Raw genomic sequence first — 26,647 nt, 5'->3', positions numbered from 1 at the left:
GGGCGGGGCGGGGCGGCGGGGCGGGGCGGGGCGGGGCGGCGGGGCGGGGCGGGGCGGGGCGGCGGGGCGGGGCGGGGCGGCGGGGCGGGGCGGCGGGGCGGGGCGGCGGGGCGGCGGGGCGGCGGGGCGGCGGGGCGGCGGGGCGGGAGCGGACGGCGGAGCGGGGCGGCGGGGCGGGGCGGGGCGGGGCGGGGCGGCGGGGCGGGGCGGGGCGGGAGCGGACGGCGGGGCGGGGCGGCGGGGCGGGGCGGGGCGGGGCGGCGGGGCGGGGCGGGGCGGGAGCGGACGGCGGGGCGGGGCGGGGCGGCGGGGCGGGGCGGCGGGGCGGGGCGGGAGCGGACGGCGGCCCGGGAGCGGACGGCGGGGAGGGGCGGGGAGGGGCGGCGGGGCGGGGCGGGAGCGGACGGCGGCCCGGGAGCGGACGGCGGGGCGGGGCGGGGCGGGGCGGCGGGGCGGGGCGGGAGCGGACGGCGGCCCGGGAGCGGACGGCGGGGCGGGGCGGGGCGGGGCGGGGCGGGGCGGGGCGGGGCGGGAGCGGACGGCGGCCCGGGAGCGGACGGCGGCGGGGCGGGGCGGGGCGGGGCGGGGCGGGGCGGGGCGGGAGCGGACGGCGGCCCGGGAGCGGACGGCGGCGGGGCGGGGCGGGGCGGGGCGGGGCTGCCTTTGTGCGGCCGCGCGTCCGGCCCGAGCTGGTTGGAGCCGCCCGATCGCCAGCGGCGGGCGGGACGGCGCCGTCCCCGCGCCCACGGCGAGGCCTGGCCGCCATCCCCTCCGGCGGCTCGCTCGTGGCCACGCACGGCTACTACCGGCGTAAGTAGCCCCGGCGGCCGCGCTGGCTCCGGCCCCGCCGTGCCCCTGTATGACCCCGCCGTGCCCCTGTATGACCCCGCCGTGCCCCCGCCGTGCCCCCCCCCGGTCTCCCCAGGCCGACCCCGGAGCAGCGAGCCCGGGCAGCGGCTTCTCCACATCCCCGCTCCGCTCCCCGCTGGTCGCCCCCAGCCCCGGCCCCCAGAGCCAGGCGGAGGCAGCCGCTCAGCCCGCCCGGCCGGGCCCCCGCTGGGCGCCCACCCTGCGCCGGAGCAGCCGCCAGCGGACACCGGCGGAGGCCCAGAGCCCCCCGCCGCCGGCACCGAGCAGAGAATAAACCCACGCACGCAGCTGTCCATCCCTGCCGTCCACCGAAACGTGATCCGGTCCCCAGCCCAGGGCCTGCTCCCGGCGAGGCCCCCCGCCCAGCGAAGCCCCCTGCGCCCCAAGACGCTGGTGCATGGCTGGGAGCCTTCCGCTGGAGAGACCCGCTTCCCCTGGAAGAACCTTTCCCGTGGAAGACACCGCCAGGGAGGCTGGCGGAAGGGACAGGCCAGCTGCAGAGCCGCTGCTCCTGCGCAGACAGGCCGGCAGGGTGTGGGTTGGGAGGGTGGGTCCTGCCGTGAGTAGCCTGGCTCTCAGGTCAGAGAACGCAGGAGCTGGGCAGGGGTAACTGCATAGAGGGAGCTGTGGCTTGGGGTTTCCTGCCCCCTCCCACCCTCTGTCTGGGGACACACACACACCCCTACCCTACCCTCCGTCTGTGGGGAGACACGCTCCCCCCTGCCCTCTGTCTTGGGGAGCGGTTGGGCTTGTACTCCTGAGAGCTGAACCTCCTTGAGGCCCAGGGTAGCAAGGGCAGGTGCTCCCTGGCAGGCAGGGGGGAGGGTGTGGAGGGGGTGTGGGTCTAGGCCAGGCCCAGGTTGCCCAGTGGCAGCTGCCAGTCGTACACGAGGCCAGGGCCAGCCATCAGGGCTGGTGAGCAGCACACAGACCTCCTCCCCTCTTGTGGGCAGATGGGTCTTCTCACCAGGCTGCCCAGCTGCAGTCTGCAGTTTCAAGGAAGGAACTCTCTGAATGCTTACTGATTACAAGCCAGAAGGCTGGGGAAAGTTGGGTGTTAATAGTTTTGAGAGTGGTAGTCAGATATTGGAGGAAATAGTTCAGGAGCCAGTGGGTCCCAAGACCTCAGATGCAATGGGCAGGTCTGCAGTGGTGCGCCCAGACGCAATGGGCAGGTCTGCAGTGGTGCGCTCAGATGCAGTGGACAGGTCTGCAGTGGTGCACCCAGACACAATGGGCAGGTCTGCAGTGGTGCACCCAGACGCCTCCGCAGAATTCGTGTAGCCTCATAGGCTGTGGTGGCTTTTTTTTGGGGGGGGGGTCCAGTCATGGGGCCTGAACTCTGGGTCTGGGCACTGTCCCTCAGCTCTTCAGCTCAAGGCTAGCACTCTACCACTTGAGCCACAGCGCCACTTCCAGATTTTTCTGCTTATGTGATGCTGAGGAATTGAACCCAGGGCCTCATGCATGAAAGGCAGGCATTCTACCACTGAGCCACCTTCCCAGCCCTTTTTTTTTTTTTTTGCCAGTCCTGGAGCTTGAACTCAGGGACTGGGCACTGTCCCTGAGCCTCTTTGTGCTCAAGGTTAGAACTGTACTGCTTGAACCACAGTGCCACTTCTGACCTTTTCTGTTTATGTGATACTGAGAAATCACACCCAGGGCTTCATGCATCTTAGTCTACCACTAAGCCACATTCCCAGCCCCTGTGGTGGCTTCTTAACAACCACAGAGGAAACTAGGAAGTTAGCAATCGAAGTGAGTCCACTGTCGCTCCTTTGAGGGACACTGATTTTTAGACGCGTGTCCTACCTCATTGCCCAACTTTCTGTACTTACAGCCACAAGCTCTATATACTGCATAAGTATAGATATTATGTTTAGTAATTACTCTTTCAATGTCTTTCTTAGAAATGACCCAGATATTCAATGACTATTACTTAAGTTAACTTCAATATTGGAAACTTTGTAAGTAGGCCTCTTACAAAAGAAAACTGCTGAAGAGTTCATTTATAAAGTTTTATCACTAAAATTCATCTTACTTGCTCATTCTTGGCGGTTACTGCTGAACTCATGCGTGTAAGAAGTCTCATAGATTTAGCCAGCCAGCACCCTAGGTAATTCTTGTTACAAGTGAAGCAAATATCAGAAATAGCATAGAAGAAAGGAACTACAAAGAGGGTCCAGGCATAACAGTGCACACCTGTAATTCCAGCACTTAGGAGGCATGAGGACCGAAGTTTGAGGTTAGCCTGGGTTATATAGCAAGACACGGGTACTGGGCTTGGAATCAGGGACTCATGCTTATTGGATGGCTTGCTCATGGCTGCTGTTCTACCACTTGGACCATGCCTCCAGTCTGGCATTTTGACACCTTTCTGCCAGGATTGGCGTTGAGCAAGCCCTCTGGGTGTCAACCTCCTGAGTAGCTTAGATTATAGGCTGAGCCGCAGGTGCCCAACTTCTCTCCTTTCTTCCCTCCTCTCCATCTCTCTTCCTGTCCATTCTGCTTTTGGATTGGATTTCTAGTTTTATCATCCAGTAAAATTAACTTAAGCCTGTTTGACTAAGCCAAGTTGGAAGAAGTTATATCTGCATCACTTTCAATGTGTTCTGTTCTGTTCTGCCAGCACCTAGAACTAGTTTTGCTTACCAAAAATGGTTCTAAATTGTGAACTTTAAATAAAAAATGCTCTATATACATAAAACAAACCTCCATGACACAGAGACAACATAGAATGTGCTAGTCCGAAGTAACACAGGCTTATATCCACTCGCATTTTTGCCCAAATTGTATTTCTGGCAAGAAAAAAAAAAGTTTCCGTTTATTCAGGTGGTTAAAAGCTTGGTACTAATGTTTGTACACAAGACCTTTTGCCTGTTCAGTTTTCGAATAGTTATTTCTGGTGGTACTGGGTTTTCTAACTTAGGGCTTTTCCTCCACAGGCAAGTGCTCTACCCCGTGAGCCCGCTCCCGTCCACAAACAGGAGTTTGCCCTTCTTTCCTTTTTTTTTTTTTTTTTTTTTGCCAGTCCTAGGGCTTGAACCCAGGGCCTGGGCACTGTTCCTGAACTTTTTTTTAGGGGGGGGGGGTCCAGTCATGGGGCCTGAACTCTGGGCCTGGGCGCTGTCCCTCAGCTCTTCAGCTCAAGGCTAGCACTCCACCACTTTGAGCCACAGCGCCACTTTTGTTTTTCTGGTGGTTAATTGGAGATAAGGCTTTGAGCTGCCATCCACAGATCTCAGCCTCCTACGTTGCTAGGACTACAGGCGTGAGCCACCAGTGCCCGGCTGGATCCCTGAAATTTCTATTTCAAAAGATGACTCTGTTGCAGGAGAGCACAGGACACTTATTTCTGGCACAGAGTGCACGCTCGGTGGGCTTGGAGGCATCTGCCTCTCGTCAGGGGTGTCCTGAGAATGCATCAGCTCATTCCAGTAAGCCATCAAGAAGCTGCCCCTCCAGAGCGCGAAGGCCCCGTGTGGGTGGGGGTGGGGGCCTGCTGGGCCGCAGCTGTGGAATGGCAGGCAGGGGCAGGAGCCACCCGGGGCCAGACCCCAAGGGGCAGGGGAGACGGGCAGAGCGTGTGACCCGCAGGCTTTCAGAAGGGGTGAAGGGGTGGGGGCTGCTGGCTGAAGTCCATGCCGGGGTTGGGGGAGGGTGCTTAGAACACATCTTCCATTTGAACATGAGCTTCTAGTAAGTCCGCTTTTGACCAGCAAGCTCTAAAAAATCCTCAAGTGCCCCATTATCAACAGGACAGGGGTGAGCCCACAGCATGAGCTCCTTTAAACCTAAAGATGACTGTCCAGTGGCAGAACCAAAGCCAAGAGCCCTTCATAACTCCACCGTGGGCCAAATGCCCTGAGAAGGAAGGGCAGGAAGTGCAGGCTGATGAAGCCTTAGGCCAGTGAGAGGAAGAAGGGCCTGTTTGGGGGGGAAGCAGGCTGGGCCCCTTTCCTGCTCTGTGCCCATGCCCACACCCCATCAGCATGGCCAGCCTGTCAGAACCCACAGCCGCCCCTGGAAGGAACGGCAGCCCACCCCGACCAGACAGAGGCCTCCGAACCCTCATCGGACTTTGGCAAAGAGAACAAGAGGCTTCTCCCTTGCTCTTCCACGCAGGCACCACAGGCAGAGACCTGGGAGGGCCGAGGTCGGAAGCTTACCCCTCACCCCTCTGCCGCCCCTGGCTGGACACCAGAAAGGGATCTTCTCAGGTGAGGCAGGCTGGCAGAAGGAAAGGTCCAGTTTATCCGGCCTGGGTTCTGTGAAGGTGCAGGAAGGGCTGTGGTGCAGGGCCTGGCCGGGCAGGTGTCTAGTTGCTCAGACTCCTGGCAACTGGCCTCTCCTCAGGGACAGGCAGGACACCTGTGCCACGAGATCAGGGAGCAGGGAGGACAGAGACAGTGGCCTCCTGGGGACTGTGTCCTGAAGGAAGGGGTGGAGAGGGGCCGCTGCGCTGCTCTGCTGCTTCCACTGAGCCAGATTTGCTGTGTTGGCCGTATGTCTTCTGCGCCCACTTTGTAGCCAGAGGATGTCCGGGACGGCGGCAGGCCCCTCGTCCGCCCGGCCTGGCTTCCTCCGGGCTGTTCAGAGCGGGTTCTCGTACCTGGTGAGGCTGGACAGCCGCTCACGCAGGTCTCTGAAGCAAGGCCTCCGCTCGGGATCCTGGCTCCAGCAGGAGCACATCAGCTGATGCACGCTGGGCGGGCACCCTGCGGGGCAGGGCATTCGGTAGCCTGCGTTCACCCTCAGGAAGGCCTCGTGGTTGGACATGCCTGCGGCCAGGAGGGAAGGCGGAGCTGGAGAGGGGGAGGCTGGTGCTGGTGCACCTGGCACACAGCTGGCTGCCAGTCCCTCCGGAAGCTTCCCCGGCAGAGGGCCCGGTGGCCTGCCACGCAGGGTGCCTCAGCACATGCCCTCCGGACAGAGACGCCAGGAGGTCACGCCAGGACAGGGCCGAGGAGCAGCTGCCCCTGGAGGGCCAGCAAACGCTTCAGGGGCGAGGCCACCGTGCAGCGCTTCTGCCGGACACCAGGGCCCTGCCCCACCGCCTCTTCAGGCAGGGGCACCGGGAGATTACCTGGGTAGGGGGTCTGACCCCTGCTGAAGATCTCGTGGAGGAGAACTCCGAAGGACCAGACGTCAGACTTGATGGAGTAATGTCCTCGGGAGAGCGCCTCGGGAGCCGTCCACTTGTAGGGGATGCTGTGCTCGTGAGAAAGGTAGATGTCCTCCTGCAACCACAGGGGCCAGTGACCCCCTGCAGCGTGGACAGTGGGGCCGAGGTCCTGGGGGCAAGTCGTCTGCAGCACGCGGTACTGCCTAGTCTGATGGCAAGTCTGCAGCACGCGGTACTGCCTAGTCTGATGGCAAGTCTGCAGCATGCGGTACTGCCTAGTCTGATGGCTGACTGCTGCCCGCAGCGCTGGAGGGGTCCAGGACAGCTCCACAGGACTGCCTGGGCCCGGGCGCGGACAGAGGCAGCAGGGAGCAAGGCTGTGAAGAACACGGGCGGCAAATGCAGGAGGCTCCAGCTTAGGTCTGGGTGCCGAGGGCTGGGCCAGCGCACCTGGGACTGAGGCCACATCTGTGTGGACGGAGCCACCCCTTGTCCGCAAGGAATCCCCCCCCCCCCCGCTGCGGCTGCGATTGCAGCCAGGAGCCCAGAGGAGAGGAGGCCCCACCACCCGGGCCATCTCCCGGAGCCCACCTTGATGAGCCGGGCCAACCCGAAGTCGCCCACTTTGCAGATGTTGTTCTCCCCCACGAGGATGTTCCTGGCAGCCAGGTCTCGGTGGATATAGTTCTGTGATTCTAGATAGCACATGCCCGCAGCCACCTGTGCCGCCATGTCCGCCAGCTCCGACCCGGGCAGGACCTTCTCATCAGACTCTGCAGCACAACCAGAGGTCAGAGTCAGCTGGCCAACCAGAAGAGGGCAGGGGAGGGCAGGAGGCCAGGGGAGGCCAGGAGGCCTGGCTTAAGATCCGCACAGAAGCACAGGCCAGACCAGGCCCTCCACAGTGTGCATCTGGTCCAAGAGCAGTGCACACACCACCTCGGCCCCGCAGCTTCGCTCTGGGGGCTGAGAGAGTCAACTCAGCTCCAAGATTTGTGTATCCGGGCATCGGCCACAGCTCGGTCACCTAGCCTGGGCACCCTCCCGAGGCAGGGCGGCAGGCATGGCTGGGGGCTGTAGCTTATCTGGCTGCGTTGGACAATGGAGCTTGTTATGTGAAAAACAGGTTACAAACTTTCTGCCGTGAGAATTGTAAATGTGACACTCAAACACGTATCCCAGGCACACACAAACACACTCGATGTCATTCTTCCTAAGTGCAGTGTTTTGTGCTAGTATTTGGAAATAGAGCGTCTCAGTGGCTTGGGAAAGACCGTCGTGGTTTTGGCATTGAAGATGAGGCTCTTGGAGCGTGTGAGGGGTTCACACATCAGAGGGAGGGGCAGCAGGTCCTGGGCCGGAGAAGCTGCAGGGCGACAGACCACTCTGAGCCCACGGGTAAAGTGGACTGCACTGGCTACGGGTGTAATTGCAACTATTTTGTTGGGTCTGAGACTGAGACTCAAACTCTACCGATGTTTTCTCTCAGTGGCTCAGGCTCTACCAACTGAGCAACGCCCCACCCCCAAGAGTGGCTCTTCTCGTCTGTACTGAGCTGTGTTTCCTCAAGTCATTAATCACATTTTAAGTCATTTCTTTTGGCAGTACTGGGGTTTGCGCTCAGGGGTGTGAGTGTGAGTGTGTGTGCGCACACACACACCAGTGTTGGGACTTGAATTCAGAGCCTCACACTCTCACTTGGCTTTTTGTTCAAGGCTGGCACTCTACCATTTGAGCCACACCTCTACTTTCCACTTTTTTGCTAGTTAATTAGAGATAAGAGTCGGTGAGACTCTTCAAATTACAAAGATTTGCTTCAAATTACAGATCTCAGATCTCAGTTCTCAGCTTCTTGAGCTGAGCCACCAGTACCCAGCTAAACCCAGTATCTGAGCCACCAGTACCCAGCTAAACTCAGTAGCTGAGCTACCAGTACCCTAAATTCAGTGCTTGTGTTTGCTAGGCAAGCACTCTACTTCTTAAAAAAATGTTTTATTGAGCCGGGCACCGGTGGCTCACGCCTATAATCCAAGCTACACAGGAGGCTGAGATCTGAGGATCTCAGTTCAAAGCCAGCCCAGGCAGGAAAGTCCATGAGACTCTTATCTCCAATAAACCAGTCAGGAAACCAGAAGTGGCGCTGTGGCTCAAGTGGTAGAGCACTCGCCTTGAGCTGAAGAGCTGAGGGACAGCGCCCAGGCCCAGAGTTCAAGCCCTATGATTGACAAAAAAAAAAAAAAAGTGCTCCCTCTGTATATCACCTTATAATAACAATATTAGTGTATGTGTATGTGTATGTGTATGTGTGTGTGTGTGTGTGTGTGTGTGTGTGTGTGGTGTGGTCGTGGGGCCTGAACTCTGGGCCTGGGCGCTGTCCCTCAGCTCTTCAGCTCAAGGTGAGCACTTGAGCCACAGCGCCACTTCCAGCATTCTAGTGGTTCATTGGAGATAAGAGTCTTATGGACTTTCCTGCTGGGCTGGCTTTGACCTGTGATCCTCAGATCTCAGCCTCCAGAGTAGCTGGGATGACAAGCGTGAGTCACTAGACCCAGTTTAAGTCATTTCTTGATCAAACAAGTGATCAGCTGTTGGAAGTGAGGCTGGGATCTTGAGCACCAGCCAGAGGAGGGGGGCAGGGGAGAGAGGGGGAGACAAGCTTGTTCGAGAATTTGCTGGCTATCCTACAAGAAATGGACAGTCTACATCTTCACGTTCTTCTCTGTGTTTCCCATCTTCGGCCAGAGGCTCTGGGAGCTCTGGGCAGGGCGGGCTGCTCACTCACCCCGCAGCAGCTCCAGCAGGCTGCCCTTGGCCATGAGCTCCGTGATGATGTAGACAGGGTCCCCCAGGGATGCCACCGCGTACAGCGCCAGGATGTGCTTGTGCCGCAGCCTCTTCATGGCCTGGATCTCCGACTGGAAGGTGTGCTGGTGCTGGAGGTTGTCTGCGAGGAGGGGCCGGTGGGAATGATCGGCCCTGCAGGGGCTCTGAGAACATGGATGTTCTGGGCCTGACACTCCAGGCCACGCAAGCCCGCCCCGCCCCAGCAGAAGCTTCCGGGCTGCTCTGCTGGCCCCCGTGGTTTGGGGACAAACCCTGGAGGCTCCGGGGTTCAGGGGAGCCTGTCAGACTTCTAGTGATTACGGTAAGTTTCCTGTTTCGTTAAGGATTTAAATCTCTTTAGCTAGTAAGTGCATTTAGGGAAAACAAGGTGCCTCCAGGTGTGGCGGCTCCCGCCTGTCATCCTAGCTACCGAGGAGGCTGAGATCCGAGGATCGCAGTTCAAAGCCAGCCCGGGCAGGAAAGTCCATGAGACTCTTATCTCCACCACTCAGAAAAAGCTGGAGGTGGAGCTGTGGCTCAAGTGGTAGAGGGCTAGCCTTGAGCACAAAGAGGCTCAGGGGCAGGGCTCAGGCCCTGAGTTCACATCCCAGGACTGGCAAAACGAAAACCTGGGCATCATGGGAAGAAAGCAGCCCTCCAGGGTGCTGTGCAGGCCGGTGTCTGTGTCAGGCACAGCCCTGGTGAAGGACCAGGCTGGCGGGAAGGGCCCCTGACCAAGCTGACCGTGACCCTACTCACCTCGAGAGATCACCTTGACGGCCACTCGGAATTGGTCTTTCCAGAGCCCCTCAAAGACCTCCCCAAAATAACCAGCCCCCAGCTTCCTGCACAGCGTGAACTCCTCCCGCGGCCGCTCCCAGTCCGCCCACTGCGGCAGAGGCTCCGACTCGTGCTGGAGAGAAAGGCGGGCGGAGAAGACAGGGCAGAGAAGACGGGGCCCGGCAGGGTGCCAGCCAGTGCTGGTGCTCAAGAAGGGCCTTCTCCAAGCCTGCCCAGGGAGCTCAGACTCCGCCCCACACTGAGGGCCCCACCCAGCATGGCAAAGGCTGAGCACCCCTACCCTGGGGCACAGCCAGGGTCCTCTCTAGCTTTTGGCCCTCTTCGGGAATTCCCCGTGTGGGGCTTCACGGAGCTCCTGCAGCACAGCTGAGTGACGGCCGGGCACGTCCCTGCACATCTGCGCTCCCCCCCAGGGACGCTGCACGGGGCGGGGCCTACCTTCCAGCAGGGCGTGGTCAGCCGCAGGCCGGGAGCCAGGCTCCGGGCCCTGTGATAGCTCACCAGCTCCGGCAGGCTGGGGAAGGACACCGAGTCGTTCAGGTGCAGCCGGCCGCCCGAGAGCCGCCGAATCCGGTAGTGCCGAACGGCCTGGGCATCCCGCACTGGGGAGGGCGGTGGGCCGAACGGTGAGGGGCCGCGCGGCCTGGGGCCCCAGCCCCCTCCCAGGCAGGGCCGCTTCCTGTGTCCAGCTCCTGCTCCCAGCTCTCAAGTGCAGGGCCACGCGTGGGACAGGACCCCTGTGGGTTGGCTGGAGAGGAGCTCAGAGAAGCCCCACCCCAGAGGGGCCCCTTGCTTCCTGCCCCGTGGAGGCCTCCGTGTGACCAGGCGGCTCCAGGACCCCCCCGGGCCGAGGTACCTGAGAGCACGTAGTCAGCACCCGGCTTCTCGCTGACCCTGACCAAAAACGAGCCGGTGGAGCTGCCCTCTGCCTGCAGCCGGTGCGTGGCTTCCGAGCGGGAGATGCGGCCGAAGAACCACCTGCAGGGAGGCAGAGTCTGACCCCGCAGGACCCCGGCCAGCCCTCAGCCCACCCCACAGGGCCCCTCAGGCCAGCTCAGAGCTGCCTCAGACACCAGGTCGTCAGTGCCGCCACCTGCGCCAGCTGCCCCTGGACCCAACGGGCTCTGGAGGCCCCCCACGTAGAGGACGGGTGGGGGTAGCATGGACTGGACCAGGGGCAGCAGCAGGGAGGGGAGGGGAGGGGAGGGGAGGTGGCATGGACTGGACCAGGGGCAGCAGCAGGAAGGGGAGGGGAGGGGAGGGGCATGGACTGGACCCGGGTGCCAGGCAGAGGGGAGGGGAGGGGAGGGGAGGGGAGGGGAGGGGCATGGACTGGACCCGGGTGCCAGGCAGAGGGGAGGGGAGGGAAGGGGAGGTGGCATGGACTGGACCAGGGGCAGCAGCAGGGAGGGGAGGGGAGGGGAGGGGAGGTGGCATGGACTGGACCAGGGGCAGCAGCAGGAAGGGGAGGGGAGGGGAGGGAAGGGGAGGTGGCATGGACTGGACCAGGGGCAGCAGCAGGAAGGGGAGGGGAGGGGAGGGGCATGGACTGGACCAGGGGCAGCAGCAGGGAGGGGAGGGGAGGGGAGGGGCATGGACTGGACCAGGGGCAGCAGCAGGGAGGGGAGGGGAGGGGCATGGACTGGACCAGGGGCAGCAGCAGGGAGGGGAGGGGAGGGGCATGGACTGGACCAGGGGCAGCAGCAGGGAGGGGAGGGGAGGGGAGGGGCATGGACTGGACCCGGGTGCCAGGCAGAGGGGAGGGGAGGGGCATGGACTGGACCAGGGGCAGCAGCAGGGAGGGGAGGGGAGGGGCATGGACTGGACCAGGGGCAGCAGCAGGGAGGGGAGGGGAGGGGAGGGGAGGGGCACGGGTCCCGGGTGCCAGGCAGAGGGACATGGACTGGACCATTTCTTCCCACACACGCTGTGGGTGACAGGCATGTCCCAGTACCGTCCTGCCTACTAAGTAGGTCGCAGACCTGGTTCTGGCTGTTTGGAAAGTGAGTAAATGTCACACCCAAAGGCCCTACGCTGGCACACACTTCGCGACCAGTGTCCTGGCCGCCCACCCGGGACCTCGGCCCTGAGAGTCACAGAGCCGCACTCCTGACTGGAGGTGGTCGTGGATGGAAAGGAGAGCGAGGCCCTGTCCCCGAGGCCACACGTTCACATGGCCAGCCCTGCCAGGTACCAGAGTGGCACGCCAGGCTAGGACCGGCCAGACGTGCGGCCTCCGTGTTACCGCGTGGCCTCCCCCCGGGGCCCTGCCCTCCCCGGTGCCCGCCGCCCGGCGCCACTCACGGCTCAGACTCCACCGTCTCCTCCTCAGCCAGGTAGTTGTGGGGCACGTAGCCCTCGGCCAGGGTCCCGCCCGCTGCGTCCAGCCGCCTGGCCCACCACCACTGCTCTTCCTTCCAGACCACGCGGAGCGAGTCCCCCGCCCGGAAGCTCAGCTCCTCGTCTGTTCTGGCATCGAAGTCCCAGAGGCCCACGTACTTGGGGCCCACGGGGTCCTGGCCGCGGGACACCATGGCAGGCAGGGAAGCAGGGCCAGCTGTGGGCTGGGCCTGGCACCGCAGCTGGGAGGAGGAGGTAGGGCCAACTCAGCAGACCGCCCCGCCCGTTCCTCAGGTTAGCAAAGGCCAGCCACTCCCAGGGCCCCGGCGGGTCCTGGTTCCGCTCAGAGAGCCTGGTGGCCTGCTCCCCGCCTGCTCCCCCCCACCCCCATCCTCGGCCTGCCAGGGCCTTCATGCTGGGCACTCACACTGTCTGTGGCCAGGTGGGAGGCAGGTGGGGTCAGCTGAAGCCATGGCCACGTGGGTGGCTCTTGGAAGTGTGGGGTGAAATATAGGAGGGGGATGAGGGTCGTGGGTGGGTTTCTGAGCACACGCTGCAGCCTACTTCCACCAGGAGGCTCCCTGCCCTTGCTGGACAGCTCCCCTCCAAGGGCTGCCTCCCACTACCAGAGACGAGAGCTGGTGGGCACGGCAGGCTGAGGGCTACCCCCCCAAGGTCTGGGGTGGACGGGCCCCCAGTCTAGGGCCCGGTCTGGGGTGGACGGGCCCCCGGTTTGATTCGAAGAAGGAGACAGGGCAGTGCCAGGATTTGGGTGATAGCGAGGATCAAGGGCACACCTGGGCCGGGGCTTCTGACTCAGCCCGGGAAGGGTGCTACAACACTGTCCACCTGAGTGTGCAGACACTCCCAGGCCTGCTAGGCCAGAGGAGCAGCCTGCAGACAGCCTGCTGGGCCAGGACCCCGGGGTGTAAAGGGGCACAGCGGGGCACGGCGGGGCACGGCGGGGCAGAGTGGGGCACGGCGGGGCAGAGTGGGGCAGGGCGGGGCGCAGCGGGGCACGGCGGGGCGCAGCGGGGCACGGCGGGGCAGAGTGGGGCACGGCGGGGCGCAGCGGGGCACGGCGGGGCACGGCGGGGCAGAGTGGGGCAGGGCGGGGCGCAGCGGGGCACGGCGGGGCGCAGCGGGGCAAAGCGGGGCACGGCGGGGCACGGCGGGGCACAGCGGGGCACGGCGGGGCGCAGCGGGGCCTCTGGGTGAGCCTGCTGGAGGAGGAGCTGCCCGAGCACGCCCGCAGTGCACACAGGATAGCAAGGGCCCGGGAGGCCTGGGTCCCCCCCTTCCTACCCTGCCCTCCTCCCTCCCTCCAGTTCACCCCCTCCCACTCCTATCAGCCATTGTGCCCCCACCCCAGCCAGTGGATCTGAGGCTGATTCTCCCCAGGGTAACGCTGTCCCCCCCCCCCGCCCTGTAATGAGCCCCCCACCTCACGGGTTCCTACCTAGAGGCCTGCTGGAAGCTGCACTGGGTGGGGGGTGGGGATTGCCAAAGCTGTAACAAAGAATCACCTGGAACTTGAACAGACAGTAACTACTCCTTTGAGTCCCACTCATCCTGCCCAGGCCTCCTATCTACTAACCCAAGGCCGCCTATATACTAAAACACTACCCCAGCTGCAACCCCTAAAGTTTGTCTTTCTTAAAAGGAAGACAGTGGAGGCAAGACCATTCTTCATTTTGAGGTTAAGAATAGGCATGTGAAGCTGGGTGCCAGTGGCTCACACCTGTCATCCTAGCTACTCAGGGGGCTGAGATCTGAGGATCACAGTTTAAAGCCAGACGGGGCAGGAAAGTCTGTGAGACTCCTTTTTTATTTTTGGTCAGTCGTGGGGCTTGAACTCTGGGCCTGGGCGCTGTCCCTGCGCTCTTCAGCTCAAGGCGAGCACTCTACTGCATGAGCCACAGAGCCACTTCTGGTTTTCTGGTGGTTTATTGGAGATAAGAGTCTCATGGACGTTCCTGCCCAGGCTGGCTTTGAACCTCGATCCTCAGATCTCAGCCTCCTGAGTAGCTAGGATGACAGGCGTGAGCCACCAGCACCCAGCTTCTGTGAGACTCATCTCCAATAAACCACTAGAAAAGTGGCGCTGTGGCTCAAGTGGTTGAGTGCTCTCCTTGAGCTAAAGAGCTGAGGAATAGCGTTCAGGCCCAGAGTTCAGGCCCCACGACCCACAGCAACAACAACAGAACAGGCATGTGGATTATTTAGCAGGTTCACAAGCGTGCTGGCCTGCCCGGTTCTGTGTCCTACCAAGCTGCAAGGAGGGGCAGGGGAGGGCTCAGACGAGGACTAGCCAAGAAGAAGACAGTGCTGGCCTCGATGTGAGGAGCCAGCCTTGGGTGGCTGGGGCCGAGCTGAGTCCGGGGCAGTGGCCTGGCTCACGGGTTCCAAGCCAGGAGCAGGGAAGTCTCAGGAGAGCCCGAGCTGCCGTGCAGCGGCTGAGGTGCCCAGACAAACCCACGGAGGGTGCTGCAGCCTCAACCCCGGCCGTCCTCTCCCCCTCCTGTGCCCATCCCCCTCCCCCCCCCCGCTCTGTGCCCTCCCATCAAGGCCCTGGGCCCCACTGCCGCTGAGCTGGGGGGAAACCCCAGCCTGAGCCACCAGGCTGGCTCTGGTGGGGGTTGGAGCCACTGGCTGAAGAGGAGGCGGTCCCGCTGGCCACCCTGCTTCTTACCCCCCACCCATCTGCAGTCAGGGCCCAGCCCCACCCTCTCCAGGCTGTCCTCCCCCACCCACCCCACCTCTCTCCAGGAAGTCTCCAGCATCCCGCAGCCCCGCCCCAGTCCAGATGTGGCTTCCTCCTGCCACCTGGTGGGTGAGCCTCCCAGTGCAGAGCGGACTCAGCCCCAGCTCCCTCCACCCCACAGGCTTCTGGGTACAGCAGCTGCGAGGCTGAGGTGGGCCTTGGGGACCCTCTGGTGACTCAGATTCCTGCCCTTCCTGGGGAGCGAGAGGCTCCCCCAAATGCAAATGTGGCCTACTGGAACGACCCAGCCTGCCCAGCTCGATCCAGCCCGGCCCAGGGAGGCCTGAGGCTTTGACGAGGCCCCGGCATGCTGCACAGATGCCATCCGGGTACCGCGTGCCTCGCTGTACTAGTCCAGGTCTCTGTCCCTTTGCAGGCTGGGTGGACCAGCGTCAGGCTCTGGGATGCAACAACCTGAGCAGACCTCTGTCATTGGGAGCATGTTTATTGTACCCAAGCCTGCCCTGCCTGTGGGTGGGACAGGGCAGTGTTGGTGCAGGGCCATTGGTGCCAGTATGCAGCTGAGGTCTTCCTGGGAACCACAGCTCAGGCTGTGTGTGGGGGTGGGGTCTGTGTGTGTGTGCACTCACGTGCGTGTGCACATATGCAACACCAGCAGGGCGAGAACGCGGGGCCTGGCGCTCCCGCTTGCCCTTTCCCCCAAGGCTGGCTTTCTGCCACTTAAAACGCATGCACATTTCTGGTGTTTTGCTGGTTGATTGCAGATGAGGGTCTCACAGACTTTTCTGCCAAGCCTGGCTTGGGACCTCAGAGTCTCAGCCTCATGAGCAGCGAGAATGACAGATGTGAGCCAGCAGCAGCCAAGTATGGCCACTTCCACAAAACCCCAGTAGGAAATGGGCCTGGCATTCTTGACCCTGGGGGGAGTGAAGAGGCTCGGGCAAGAAGGGAGCCGCTGGCTCCACGTGGACATCTCTGCCCAGTGCCCTCAGGGACCCGGGCACACCCGGCACAGCACCTTGGTGGCATTGGTGGCCTTGCGCCATCAGCAGACATCTACCTGGTGAGCACAGGCCAGTGTCACCAGCCCAGCAGAGGGGCCGCAGCCAGACGCGTGTCCGGTGCCGGTGCGGGCGGTGTGGCGTCTCTGGTGTGCGTTGGTGGCAGGCACCGTCCGGGGTGGCCCTGCTGGCTGTGGACTGCAGGGACCTGGAGCCCTGGGTCACAGGAGGCCCAGGTGAGCCGCCTGTGGATGGCACCCGCTTCTCCCACAGAGCAGCCGAAGCGCAGACCTCGGCGGCAGCTGCCGGGCGTGGCAGCCGGCACCCTCTGCTGATCTGTTGTAGTGTCTCGTGGTCGGTCATTCCTGGGGGTGAGGTCACAAGAGGGGCCACCAGGGGTCCCTATGAAGACCTTGGGATCTCAGCCTCCCCGAACTCCCTCCCAGCCCTCTGGCCTCCCGCCTGAGCCCTGCCCCCCAGGGGTCCACAGCGCCCAAGCAGCTATGCTCCTCCAGGCTGCCCCTCAGACCAAACTTCCAGACAGGCCCTGTCCCCGCCAGGTGGCCCACCTTCATAGGGACACTGGCCATAGGCAAAGACCATACAGCAGGATGCCAAAAGACCAGACATCTGAATCTGACTTCTCGGTAGCTGGCTGCTCGGGTGCAGTCCACTTGACTGGGATCTTGGAGCCGCTGCTGGGGGGAGGGGGGGTTAGACGTCGTCCTGGGAGGAGGGCAAGGGTGGGGGGAGGGGGGACAGTGCCCTCCCCTGGGGGGGCGGAGCCCCGAGCCCCGCCCTTCTTGAGGAGCCCAGCCAAACCAAAGCAGCCACCTTACAGGTGAGGTCATGGCTCACAAGCACGTTCCTGGTGGCCAGGTCCCAAGGACCACTTGCCACTCACGCCCTCAGCCACCTGGCAGGTGAAGCCCAGCAGCAGCAGCAGCAGGCTCAGGGCCTGGCCCTCGGGGCCTGCAGGGAGGAAGCCCACAGCCAGGGCCAGGGGGCCGGGGGCAGGCCTGCAGGGGCCGGAGACCTCCAGAGCGCTGCCTCGGCTCCACATCCACCAGGGACTGAGTCGGTGGAAGAGGTGGTCCTGGGCTGCCCAGGGACCCCCTGGATGGACTGCCCTGTGGCTACCAGCCTGGACCCAAGGGAAGAGGCTCAGAGGGGCGCGCACCCAGGGCCCACCATCACAGCTCACAGGCTGGACACAAACCTGGACTCCCTTCCTGCCTGTCTCAGAACCACCAGCCGCTGTCTGAAGCTCTGCTGGCCAGAGGCCGGCCAGGTCAGACATCTGCAGTCCTGGCCAAACCCACTCCATGGGAAGGCCCCTGCGTGAGCCCCAGCCCTGGCGGTGAGCCCCATCCCGTGGCCGGGGGAGATGCTGCAGGCGCAGTCCTCTTGAAGGAGAGCCAGGACAGCCGCTGCACAGGAGGAAGACCCGGCTGGGAACGTTTCCTGTGAAGGGAGGAGCCCAGGGTCCAGCCAGAGGGAGGAGGTACAGCCTGCCCAGAGGTGGTGGCCCTAAGGGGTACAGGTCTCAGGGCTGCCCGTGGCGCCGCTGCCCAGGCAGGCAGGCCTGCGGTGGCCCTTGCCCCTGAGCGCGGTGACGATGTACACGGGCTCCCCCCCACAGAGCACACGGGGTGCAGCCGATCAGCCGCTCGCGCCTCAGGCTCGACAGAGCCTCGATCTCCTTGGTGAGGTCGGCCAGCTTCATGTCGTCTGGGGAAGAAGATGCTGCTCCAGGACAGCCCAGGCCCCAGCTGAGCCCGGGGTCAGAGGTCAGAGCCTGCCTGAAGCCGGGCAGGCCTCACCTGACTTGATGCCGGGAGCCCAGCAGGCCTTCCCAAGTGGCCTTCGCCCAGCTGCCTCCGAAGGACAAACTCCCAGTGGGTTGCTCCCACTCGTCCTGCACCAGGGCCTTCTGTGGAGACAGTGCTTCCGTGGCAGGGGCGGCAGGGGGCGGCAGGGAGGCTGGGCGGGTGGTGCGGCAGGGAGGCGGGGGGCGGCGCCTGGCCCGCAGCACGGCCCCAGCAGAGCCCAGCGCCAGGCCGCCACCCTCCACCCAGCACCCTAGGTCTGCCCTGCGCTGTGACGCCTGCTTTGAGGACCTAAGTGACCCTCGGTCAGCAGGAGTGAGTGGACACCGTCCTCCTCAGACTCAGTACCACCCTGGCCAGCTTTCACTGGGCACAGAGAAACCTGATTGCCACCCTGCCCACCACCACCGCAGGAAAGCTGTGTCTCCGGGACAGCCTGCCACAGCCCAGACAGCGCTTCAAAGATCACAGAGCCTCCCACAGCGTCTCCCCTCAGGCTGGGGCAGCTGTGGCATCTCCCACAAAACAGGTCCCTCCTGCTCCTCTGCAGAACACAGCACAGCTGACACCCCCCCCAGCACTTTCCCCCACCAGAGCAGTGAGAACTCAACGGGGCAGGGCTCAGAGGCGGGGGAGGAAGGGGCCTCAGGCCGCCGGCCACACAGGGCTGCAGCAAGGGGGGTTGTAGCCAACTGGCAAGCAGGGCCTCCAGGGTGGGGAAGGGCCGGCCTTCCTGCAGGTAGAGGCTGCGGCTGGGTGCCATGCAGATGCAGTAGTGGCAGGCGGTAGCCTGGGCCCAGACTGTGGGACAGAGGTGAACACCAGTGCCTTGGCTGCGCCTGCCCCAGCCTCCCAAGGGGCCCTGCTCAGACTGGACAGGAGGCAACCGAGGCAACCAGCATGATGTTGGGGGGGGCTGCAGGGCAGGAGGCAGTGAGGGGACCCAGGGGACACAAGAAGTGCTTAATGAGGGGCGTGTGTGTGCGCGTGCGTGCGTGCGCCTGTGTGTGTGCGCACGTGTGCGTGCGTGCCCCCGTGCGTGTGTCCTAGGGCTGGAACTCAGGGCTTGGGCGCTGTCCCTAAGCTTTTTTTGCTTAAGGCCAGTGCTCTACCACTTGAGTCACAGCTCCTTCTGGCTGTGTTCACTGGAGATAAGAGTCTCATGGGCTTTTCTACCCAGGCTGGCTTTGAACTGAGATCCTCAAATCTCAGCCTTCTGAGTAGCCAGGATTACAGGTGTGAGCCACCAGTGCCTGGCAAGCTTCATAGCTTCTTGTTCTAGTTCATGAGTAAGTGAATAGAATAAGGAGGAAGGGAATAAAAAAGAGAAAGAGAGAGAGGAAGGAAGGAAGGAAGAAGGGAGAAAGGGAGGAAGGGAGGAAGGAAGGAAGGAAGGGAGGAAGGGAGGGAGAAAGGGAGGGAGGGAGTGAGGGAGGGAGGGAGGAAGGAAGGAAGGAAGAAGGGAGGGAGGAAGGAAGGGAGGGAGGAAGGAAGGAAGGGAGGAAGGGAGGGAGGGAGGAAGAAGGAAGGAAGGAAGGAAGGAAGGAAGGAAGGAAGGAAGGAAGGAAGGAAGGAAGGAAGGGAGGAAGGGAGGAAGGAAGGGGGAGGGCAGGCAAGCATACTGGCTGACTAGCATGAGTAAGGAGCTGGCAATCTTGGCCAAGAGTAGCAGGCCTGGGGGTGGGCACGATGCCCTGGGAGGGGGGCATCTGTGTATGAACCTGACAGGGAGAACTCTCCAAGGCTGCTCTCGCTGGGCCTAATGAGCAAGGTGCCCGGCGCGTTGGCGGACAAGAGCAGCTGCTGGGCTTCAGTTCTGCTGATCCCCCCAATACCAGCTGAAAGGGGAGGGGCGGGGGTCACCTTGGCCCTGTGTAACCCAGCCGCGCGTCCGGCCATGCCAGGCCCTCCGCGGGGGTCCGGCCCAGGCTCTGTACTAGTCCTGGCTGCAGAGTGAGGGCTGGTCGGTGACCATCATGTGACTCAAACACTGCTGCCCATGGGAGAAACTACCCACGAACTGGGGCCTAGGCTCTGGCAGCCCTGCTGCAAATGACCCCTCACTCAGAAAGTGACCCAGCCCACAACCCACCAAACTTGAACCTCTGCTGGGCCCTGTGGGGGGTTCATAGGGACCCCAGGAACCTTTTGGGGGCTGGTGAGGCTGGCAAGGGCTGGGGTCGCCTGGCTGTGTACAGCTCACCTGTCTCAGGAGGGTGGTGGGGATGGGAGCCCCGGAAGGGGCTGGGGAAGGGGCTGGGGAAGGGGCTGGGGAAGGGGCTGGGGAAGGGGCTGGCCGAGGGGTGGCGACAGGGAGGGTGTGCGTGGAGAGGACTCAGCTCTTCCTGGTCCCTGAAGAGCCAAGCTCAGGGCTCAGCCTTGAGCCCTGGTGCTGTCTGAGCTGCTCCTTTCCCAGCTCTGTTGGGCCGGCACCAGGGAAGAGCCTGCCTGCCTGAATGCAGCCCCGGGCGGCTGGCGCTCGCTCCACCCGGTGGGCCGCTGGCGCTCGCTCCACCCGGTGGGCCGCTGGGCAGGACACACGGAGAGTGGCTCCTGGGAACCGGCCACGCTCTGGGGAGGAAGGGCTGCTCCCCGCCCCACTCCACTGCTGCGTCTCTGCTCCTCAAGGCCCAGGTGGGGCTGTACAGCTGGCTCAGCTTCTTATCCAAGCCTCCCCCTTCCAGAACCTTCCAGGGACCCAGCAGGCTAGGCCTTGCAGAAGAGCCCTGGGAACACATCCACTCCTCCACCAGCCAGGAATGGGGAGTGGGGGGCTCTGCACCTATGGGGGGAGCAGGGTCATGAGGGGCCTCAAAAGATGCCAGCATGACGCAAACTGGGGCGGCCGGGGCCTGGGGCCAGCCCAGAGCCAGAGGGGCAAAGGGCGGCGGGCAGTGGCCTGGGCCCCAGACACAGGGTTAGCACTGGAAGGCAGGCTGGATGAGTAGTTGTGCCAAAGACAGGGCTGCAACCTGGCTGGGTCACCTGGTGGTCTGTTTCCCTGGGCGGCGATCTCAGGGGCCTACAACTCATTCAAGGGCAGGAGGGGCAGCCTGTGAGGTACCTGGCTCTCCACAAGTACTTCCTGCGGCTAGAGACCCTGGGTCCTGCCCCGGGGGCGGGGGGAGAGGGAGGTTGGAGATGAGCCCCTCATGCTGGTGAAGGGTCTCATGTCCCCTTCCAGGACAGCAGGCCTTGGGAGCCAGGAGCAGTGTGGCTTCTCCCACACCCTGCCCTGAACCCCATGTCAAGGTCCTGCAGGTTGCAGAGCTGAGCACTGCCAGGGAGGTCCCGCCTCAGGATCTCTCTCTGGGGCACAGGGCTGAGCACCTGGGGCTAATGACACCGTGAGTGTGCTCTCCAGGCCGGGACAGGAGCATGGGGGCTGCTCCCCCAGTCTCCTGCCCCCTGCCAGGGAGCACAGGGCTCTAACTTCACTTGCCATGTGAAAAACGACCCTGGATACAGTGCCCGCTGGGGGACCCCAGGAGGCGGGAGGTGGACTTGAGCAACGCTGGGACTTGAGACTGATCCAAAGAGGACAGGGCCAGGGCTCAGGGCAGGGCCCGGGCTCAGGGCAGGGATGGGGCTCAGAGCAGGGCCGGGGCTCAGGGCTCAGGGCAGGGATGGGGCTCAGGGCAGGGCCCCGGTTCAGGGCAGAGATGGGGCTGGGACAGGGATGGGGCTCAGGGCAGGGATGGGGCTGGGACAGGGCCAGGGCTCAGGGCAGGGATGGGGCAGGGCCAGGGCTCGGGGAGGGCCAGCAGGGTGCAAGGCCGGAATCCCGTGGGCCATTGCAGCTGGCTCCACTAGCCCTGCTCCTGCCCTGCTTCCAGACCGGTCCTGGCCGGGCACACCCCTAGCTACATGAATTCCCAGCGCAGCAGCAGCCGCAGCAGGTGCCGAGCCCCGACGTGGGCAGGACAGACACTGACGGTGGAGATGCAGCGGGCACCGAGCCTGGACTCCCCAGGGGAGGGTGTCGAGCCTGGACTCCCCAGGGGAAGGGGGGCGGAGCCTGGACTCCCCAGGGGAGTGGGCGGAGCCTGGACTCCCCAGGGGAGGGTGTCGAGCCTGGACTCCCCAGGGGAGGGTGTCGAGCCTGGACTCCCCAGGGGAGGGGGGGCCGAGCCTGGACTCCCCAGGGGAAGGGGGGCCGAGCCTGGACTCCCCAGGGGAGGGTGTCGAGCCTGGACTCCCCAGGGGAAGGGGGGCAAGCCTGGACTCCCCAGGGGAGGGGGGCGGAGCCTGGACTCCCCAGGGGAGGGGGGCGGAGCCTGGACTCCCCAGGGGAAGGGAGGCGGAACCTGGACTCCCCAGGGGAAGGGAGGCGGAACCTGGACTCCCCAGGGGAAGGGAGGCGGAACCTGGACTCCCCAGGGGAAGGGAGGCGGAACCTGGACTCCCCAGGGGAAGGGGGCGGAGCCTGGACTCCCCAGGGGAAGGGGGCGGAGCCTGGACTCCCCAGGGGAAGGGGGCGGAGCCTGGACTCCCCAGGGGAAGGGAGGCGGAACCTGGACTCCCCAGGGGAAGGGGGCGGAGCCTGGACTCCCCAGGGGAAGGGGGCGGAGCCTGGACTCCCCAGGGGAAGGGGGCGGAGCCTGGACTCCCCAGGGGAGGGGGGGGCGGAACCTGGACTCCCCAGGGGAAGGGGGCGGAGCCTGGGGAAGGGGGCGGAGCCTGAGGAAGGGGGCGGAGCCTGGACTCCCCAGGGGAGGGGGGCGGAACCTGGACTCCCCAGGGGAAGGGGGCGGAGCCTGGACTCCCCAGGGGAGGGGGGGCGGAACCTGGACTCCCCAGGGGAAGGGGGCGGAGCCTGGGGAAGGGGGCGGAGCCTGGGGAAGGGGGGCGGAGCCTGAGGGAGGGGGCGGAGCCTGGACTCCCCAGGGGAGGGGGGCGGAACCTGGACTCCCCTGGGGAGGGGGGGGTCCGCCCGCCCCAGAACTCGGTCATCTGCGTGGGAGCACGGCAGCGACCGCACAGCAGGGCCTGGGGCTGGCGCGTGGGGACACACGGGACGCCGGGCCTCAGCCACGGCCCGGGGCCACCCTCGGCTCCCCCAGGACCTGCTCCGGGTCCCCCAGGACCCGGCAGGGCGCCCCGCCCCGCCCCGCCCGCCGGCCTCACCTCCCGGCCCCGGCGCCCCGCCGGCCCCTCCCTCCCGCGCCGGCGCGACCCCGCGTCCCGGGACCTCGCGCCGGGACGCACAGCCGGTCCCCGCGGCTCCTCCAGTCGCGGAGCGCGCGGCCGGCCCCGGGGCCGCCGTCCTCCGTCTCCCGTCGGGCCAGATCTGATCCCAGACAGAGGACGGTAAGGCGAGCCGCTTCCGCAGGGAGCTCCATGCCGGGCGCGCCGGGGCCAGCGCCGCCCCCCGCCGCCCAGGAGGCTCCGGAAGGCCGCGGGACGGCCGGACGCTGCCACCCACCGGGGCGCTTCGGCTCCCCCGCTCCCCCGCGCGAGGGAGGCCGCCTCCGAGCGGCCCACACCGGCAGCCCCGCCTCTGCCCGACCGCTACGGAGTCCCGGAGCCGCCGGAGCCGCCGGCCTTCCGGGGAAGCCGGGCTGGAGCAGCTTCCGCTGCCAGAGCACTAGGGCGGGGCCGGGGGCGGCGGGGGCGGAGCCGGGGGCTGGGGCGGGACCAGGGGCGGGGCCGGGGCGGCGAGGGCGGGGCCGGGGCGGCGAGGGCGGGGCCGGGGGCTGGGGCGGGACCAGGGGCGGCGGGGGCGGAGCCGGAGAGGGCGGAGCCGGGGGCTGGGGCGGGACCAGGGGCGGGGGCGGGGGCGGCGGGGGCGGAGCCGGAGAGGGCGGAGCCGGGGGCTGGGGCGGGACCAGGGGCGGCGGCGGGGGCGGAGCCGGAGAGGGCGGAGCCGGGGGCTGGGGCGGGACCGGGGGCGGGGGCGGCGGGGGCGGAGCCGGAGAGGGCGGAGCCGGGGGCTGGGGCGGGGCCGGGGCGGCGGGGGCGGAGCCGGAGAGGGCGGAGCGGGGGGCTGGGGCGGGACCAGGGGCGGGGCCGGGGCGGCGAGGGCGGGGCCGGGGCAGCGGGCGGGGCCGGAGAGGGCGGAGCCTGGGCTGGGGCGGGACCGGGGGCAGGGCCGGCGGGGGCGGGGCCGGGACGGCGAGGGCGGGGCCGGGACGGCGAGGGCGGGGCCGGGACGGCGGAGCTGGGCGGGGCCGGGACGGCGGGGGCGGGGCCGGGACGGCGGAGCTGGGCGGGGCCGGGACGGCGGAGCTGGGCGGGGCCGGGGCGGCGGGGGCGGGGCCGGGGCGGCGGGGGCGGGGCCGGGACGGCGGAGCTGGGCGGGGCCGGGGCGGGGCCGGGGCGGAGGGGCCGGGGCAGGCCCAGGGCTGGCGGGTGCACAGTTGACCCCGGAGCGCAGGGTCCCTCGGCACCAGGTAGTCGGATCCGTCCGAAATCCGGTTGTAGGTGTTTTCCGTCTTTCAAGCTGCTCGGGGCAGCCTTGGGCCCAGCATGGACGCCGCCCCGTCGCTCCAGGACGCGGACCCAGTTGGAAGAGTGGACCCTGGGCGGGCAGCCCCGTGGGAGTCAGTGGAGGCGCAGGCGCACACGGAGCTCGGCGCTCTCGGACGCGGCGGGTTGGGACTTCCGGGCCACTCCACCGGCCTCTGGGGCCTCTGCCGGGAAGAGGCCGCCCAGGACGGCCGAGCCCCGGGCTGGGCTCTCTGCCGGGATCAGCACGCAGGGAGCGGCCTCGCGGCCCAGTCCTGCATCTGAGGAAACCTCAGTCACCAGGGAGGCCTGGGATGTGCGTGAGCCGGGAGCCAGCCCAGCCCCCTGCCAGCCCAGCCCCGGCCAGCCCAGCCCCGGCCAGCCCAGCCCCCGGCCAGCCCAGCCCCCCCGCCAGCCCAGGCCCCTGCCAGCCCAGCCCCCTGCCAGCCCAGCCCCCTGCCAGCCCATCCCCCTGCCAGCCCAGCCCCCTGCCAGCCCAGCCCCCCCCGCCAGCCCAGCCCCCTGCCAGCCCATCCCCCTGCCAGCCCAGCCCCCTGCCAGCCCAGCCCCCTGCCAGCCCAGCCCCGGCCAGCCCAGCCCCCTGCCAGCCCAGCCCCCTGCCAGCCCAGCCCCGGCCAGCCCAGCCCCCTGCCAGCCCAGCCCCGGCCAGCCCAGCCCCCGGCCAGCCCAGCCCCCGGCCAGCCCAGCGCGGATCCAGCCCAGCCCCCTGCCAGCCCAGGCCCCTGCCAGCCCAGCCCTGGCCAGCCCAGCCCCCTGCCAGCCCAGCCCCCTGCCAGCCCAGCCCCGGCCAGCCCAGGCCCCTGCCAGCCCAGCCCCAGCCAGCCCAGCCCCCGGCCAGCCCAGCCCCCGGCCAGCCCAGCGCGGATCCAGCCCAGCCCCGGCCAGCCCAGCCCCCTGCCAGCCCAGCCCCCGGCCAGCCCAGCCCCCGGCCAGCCCAGCCCCCGGCCAGCCCAGCCCCAGCCAGCCCAGCCCCCTGCCAGCCCAGCCCCCTGCCAGCCCAGCCCCGGCCAGCCCAGCCCCGGCCAGCCCAGCCCCCGGCCAGCCCAGCCCCCGGCCAGCCCAGCCCCCGGCCAGCCCAGCCCCCTGCCAGCCCAGCCCCCTGCCAGCCCAGCCCCCTGCCAGCCCAGCCCCCGGCCAGCCCAGCCCCCGGCCAGCCCAGCCCCCTGCCAGCCCAGCCCCGGCCAGCCCAGCCCCTGGCCAGCCCAGCCCCGGCCAGCCCAGCCCCCGGCCAGCCCAGCCCCCGGCCAGCCCAGCCCCGGCCAGCCCAGCACCCCCCCCCGCCCCCTAGCCCCCCTCCGGCAGCCCAGCGCGGATCCAGCCCAGCCCCCTGGCTAGCCCAGCTCTTGACAGGGCCTGGAACAAGCCTGGGCCGGGGCCTCTCCTAGTCCAGCACCTCCAGCCTCTGAGTGTTTCTTGAGTTGCTCCTCCCCAACAATCTACACCTAATCAAGGCTCGAACTTCATTCAGGTGGTATGGCTGACTGTCAAACCGTGAAACAGGTGTGACAGCTGTCAAGATGAGGGGTCCTTCGTCCCTCCCCCACAGCCCTCAGCCCCCAGCATGGAAGGCCTCTGATCCTCCCCCCAGCCCCCAGTCCCCAGCCCTCAGCGTGGAAGGCCTGTCCCCAGCCCCCAGCATGGAAGGCCTCCGATCCTCCCCCAGCCCCCAGTCCCCAGCCCCCAGCGTGGAAGGCCTCCGATCCTCCCCTAGCTCCCAGCCCCCAGCGTGGAAGGCCTCCGACCCTCCCCCCTCCCCCAGAGCAGCAGCTGGATTTGGCTCTGACAGGGTATGGGCTCCATCCTTCTGGGATCTGCAGCTGAGCCCGGCGCTGAGGTTTAAGCACCTGACTGGCCTGGAGCCCTGTGGGTTTAGGCTTCCTGCTGTGGAGACCTGTCATGTGGGGGGGAGGGAGGTCTGGAAAAAATAATTACATCAGCAGATTTGGGGATGGCCCTTACCGTCACACCATCCTCCTTAAGGAGAATTTGCCCTGCTGTATGCAAGTTGGGGTTTTGTACAACCGTCTCCTCAATCCTTCATACCCAAGGGAAACCTCTTCCGGAAGGAAATCTAGCTTCCAGCCCTGGAAGCCTCTTAGGCTTCCTGCGGTACTGACCACTTGGGCTGAGGCATTCTGGACTCTGGAGACATTCCTCCCTCCTCCCAGGCACTCCCTTTCTCTCTGGCCTGGGGATCAGCATGTCCCGCATGCAGCTGGAGCCCAGAAGCAGACCTGGAGATCAGGGCAGAAGAGGAGGGCCCTGGCTGCCTCTGGCCTGGCCCCCACCTTGGTCTTCGGGCCTCATCCACTCGAGGAAATGCTCACAGAGTGATACTTCATCTCCCTGCCACTGTCAGCAAGAACCCCAAGGTAGAAAAAGTTTCCTTTCTCCTACAGGTGAGGAAAAGGTTCTGCCCATACTTTGAGGTCAGAGCAGAGGAACTTGTGCAGGACAGTAGGATCCAGCATGCAAAGAATGTCCACTGTCTGAAAACAGGTCCCCCCCACCCCACCCCAAGGGATCCTCCAGACAGACAGAAGCCTAGAGAGTCCTGGGACCTGGCCAAAGAGTTCCTGGCAAGTTCCTCTTTCCTCAACTACACGTCCCAGCAATTCTGCAGGAAGTACCCCCCACCCCACCTTCAACTCTGCACACACTGTGC

General features: G+C 65.5%; 1 protein-coding gene across 1 annotated transcript; it reads right to left on the bottom strand.

Annotated features, from left to right (window-relative positions):
• Nucleotides 1–3,518: 3,518 nt before the first annotated feature.
• On the bottom strand, nt 3,519–12,153 carry LOC138837768 (protein-tyrosine kinase 6-like). The gene is made up of 8 exons (XM_070036749.1): nt 11,924–12,153; nt 10,476–10,597; nt 10,058–10,221; nt 9,578–9,731; nt 8,778–8,939; nt 6,587–6,768; nt 5,957–6,110; nt 3,519–5,651 (listed from the first exon to the last, which is right to left on the bottom strand). Exons 1-8 carry the CDS (start codon nt 12,151–12,153, stop codon nt 5,464–5,466), a joined length of 1,356 nt encoding a protein of 451 aa, XP_069892850.1. The 3' UTR covers nt 3,519–5,463.
• Between the last annotated feature and the right edge of the window lie 14,494 nt (nt 12,154–26,647).

This window comes from Dipodomys merriami, unplaced genomic scaffold, assembly GCF_024711535.1.
Source record: "Dipodomys merriami isolate MVZ:Mamm:240054 unplaced genomic scaffold, mDipMer1.0.p SCAF_275, whole genome shotgun sequence".
NCBI lineage: Eukaryota > Metazoa > Chordata > Mammalia > Rodentia > Heteromyidae > Dipodomys > Dipodomys merriami.
Note: the sequence above shows the minus strand (reverse complement) of the source record. Positions and strands in the feature narration are given on the sequence as shown.

Coding starts and splice junctions, on each gene's coding strand:
- LOC138837768 (XM_070036749.1), bottom strand. CDS start 12,153: ATGGTGTCCCGCGGCCAGGACCCCGTGGGCCCCAAGTACGTGGGCCTC. Junction 6,769..8,777: donor CCTGCTGGAGCTGCTGCGGG/GTGAGTGAGCAG, acceptor GTTGTGCTGCAG/AGTCTGATGAGAAGGTCCTG. Junction 5,652..5,956: donor GGGTCAGACCCCCTACCCAG/GTAATCTCCCGG, acceptor TCCTGGCCGCAG/GCATGTCCAACCACGAGGCC.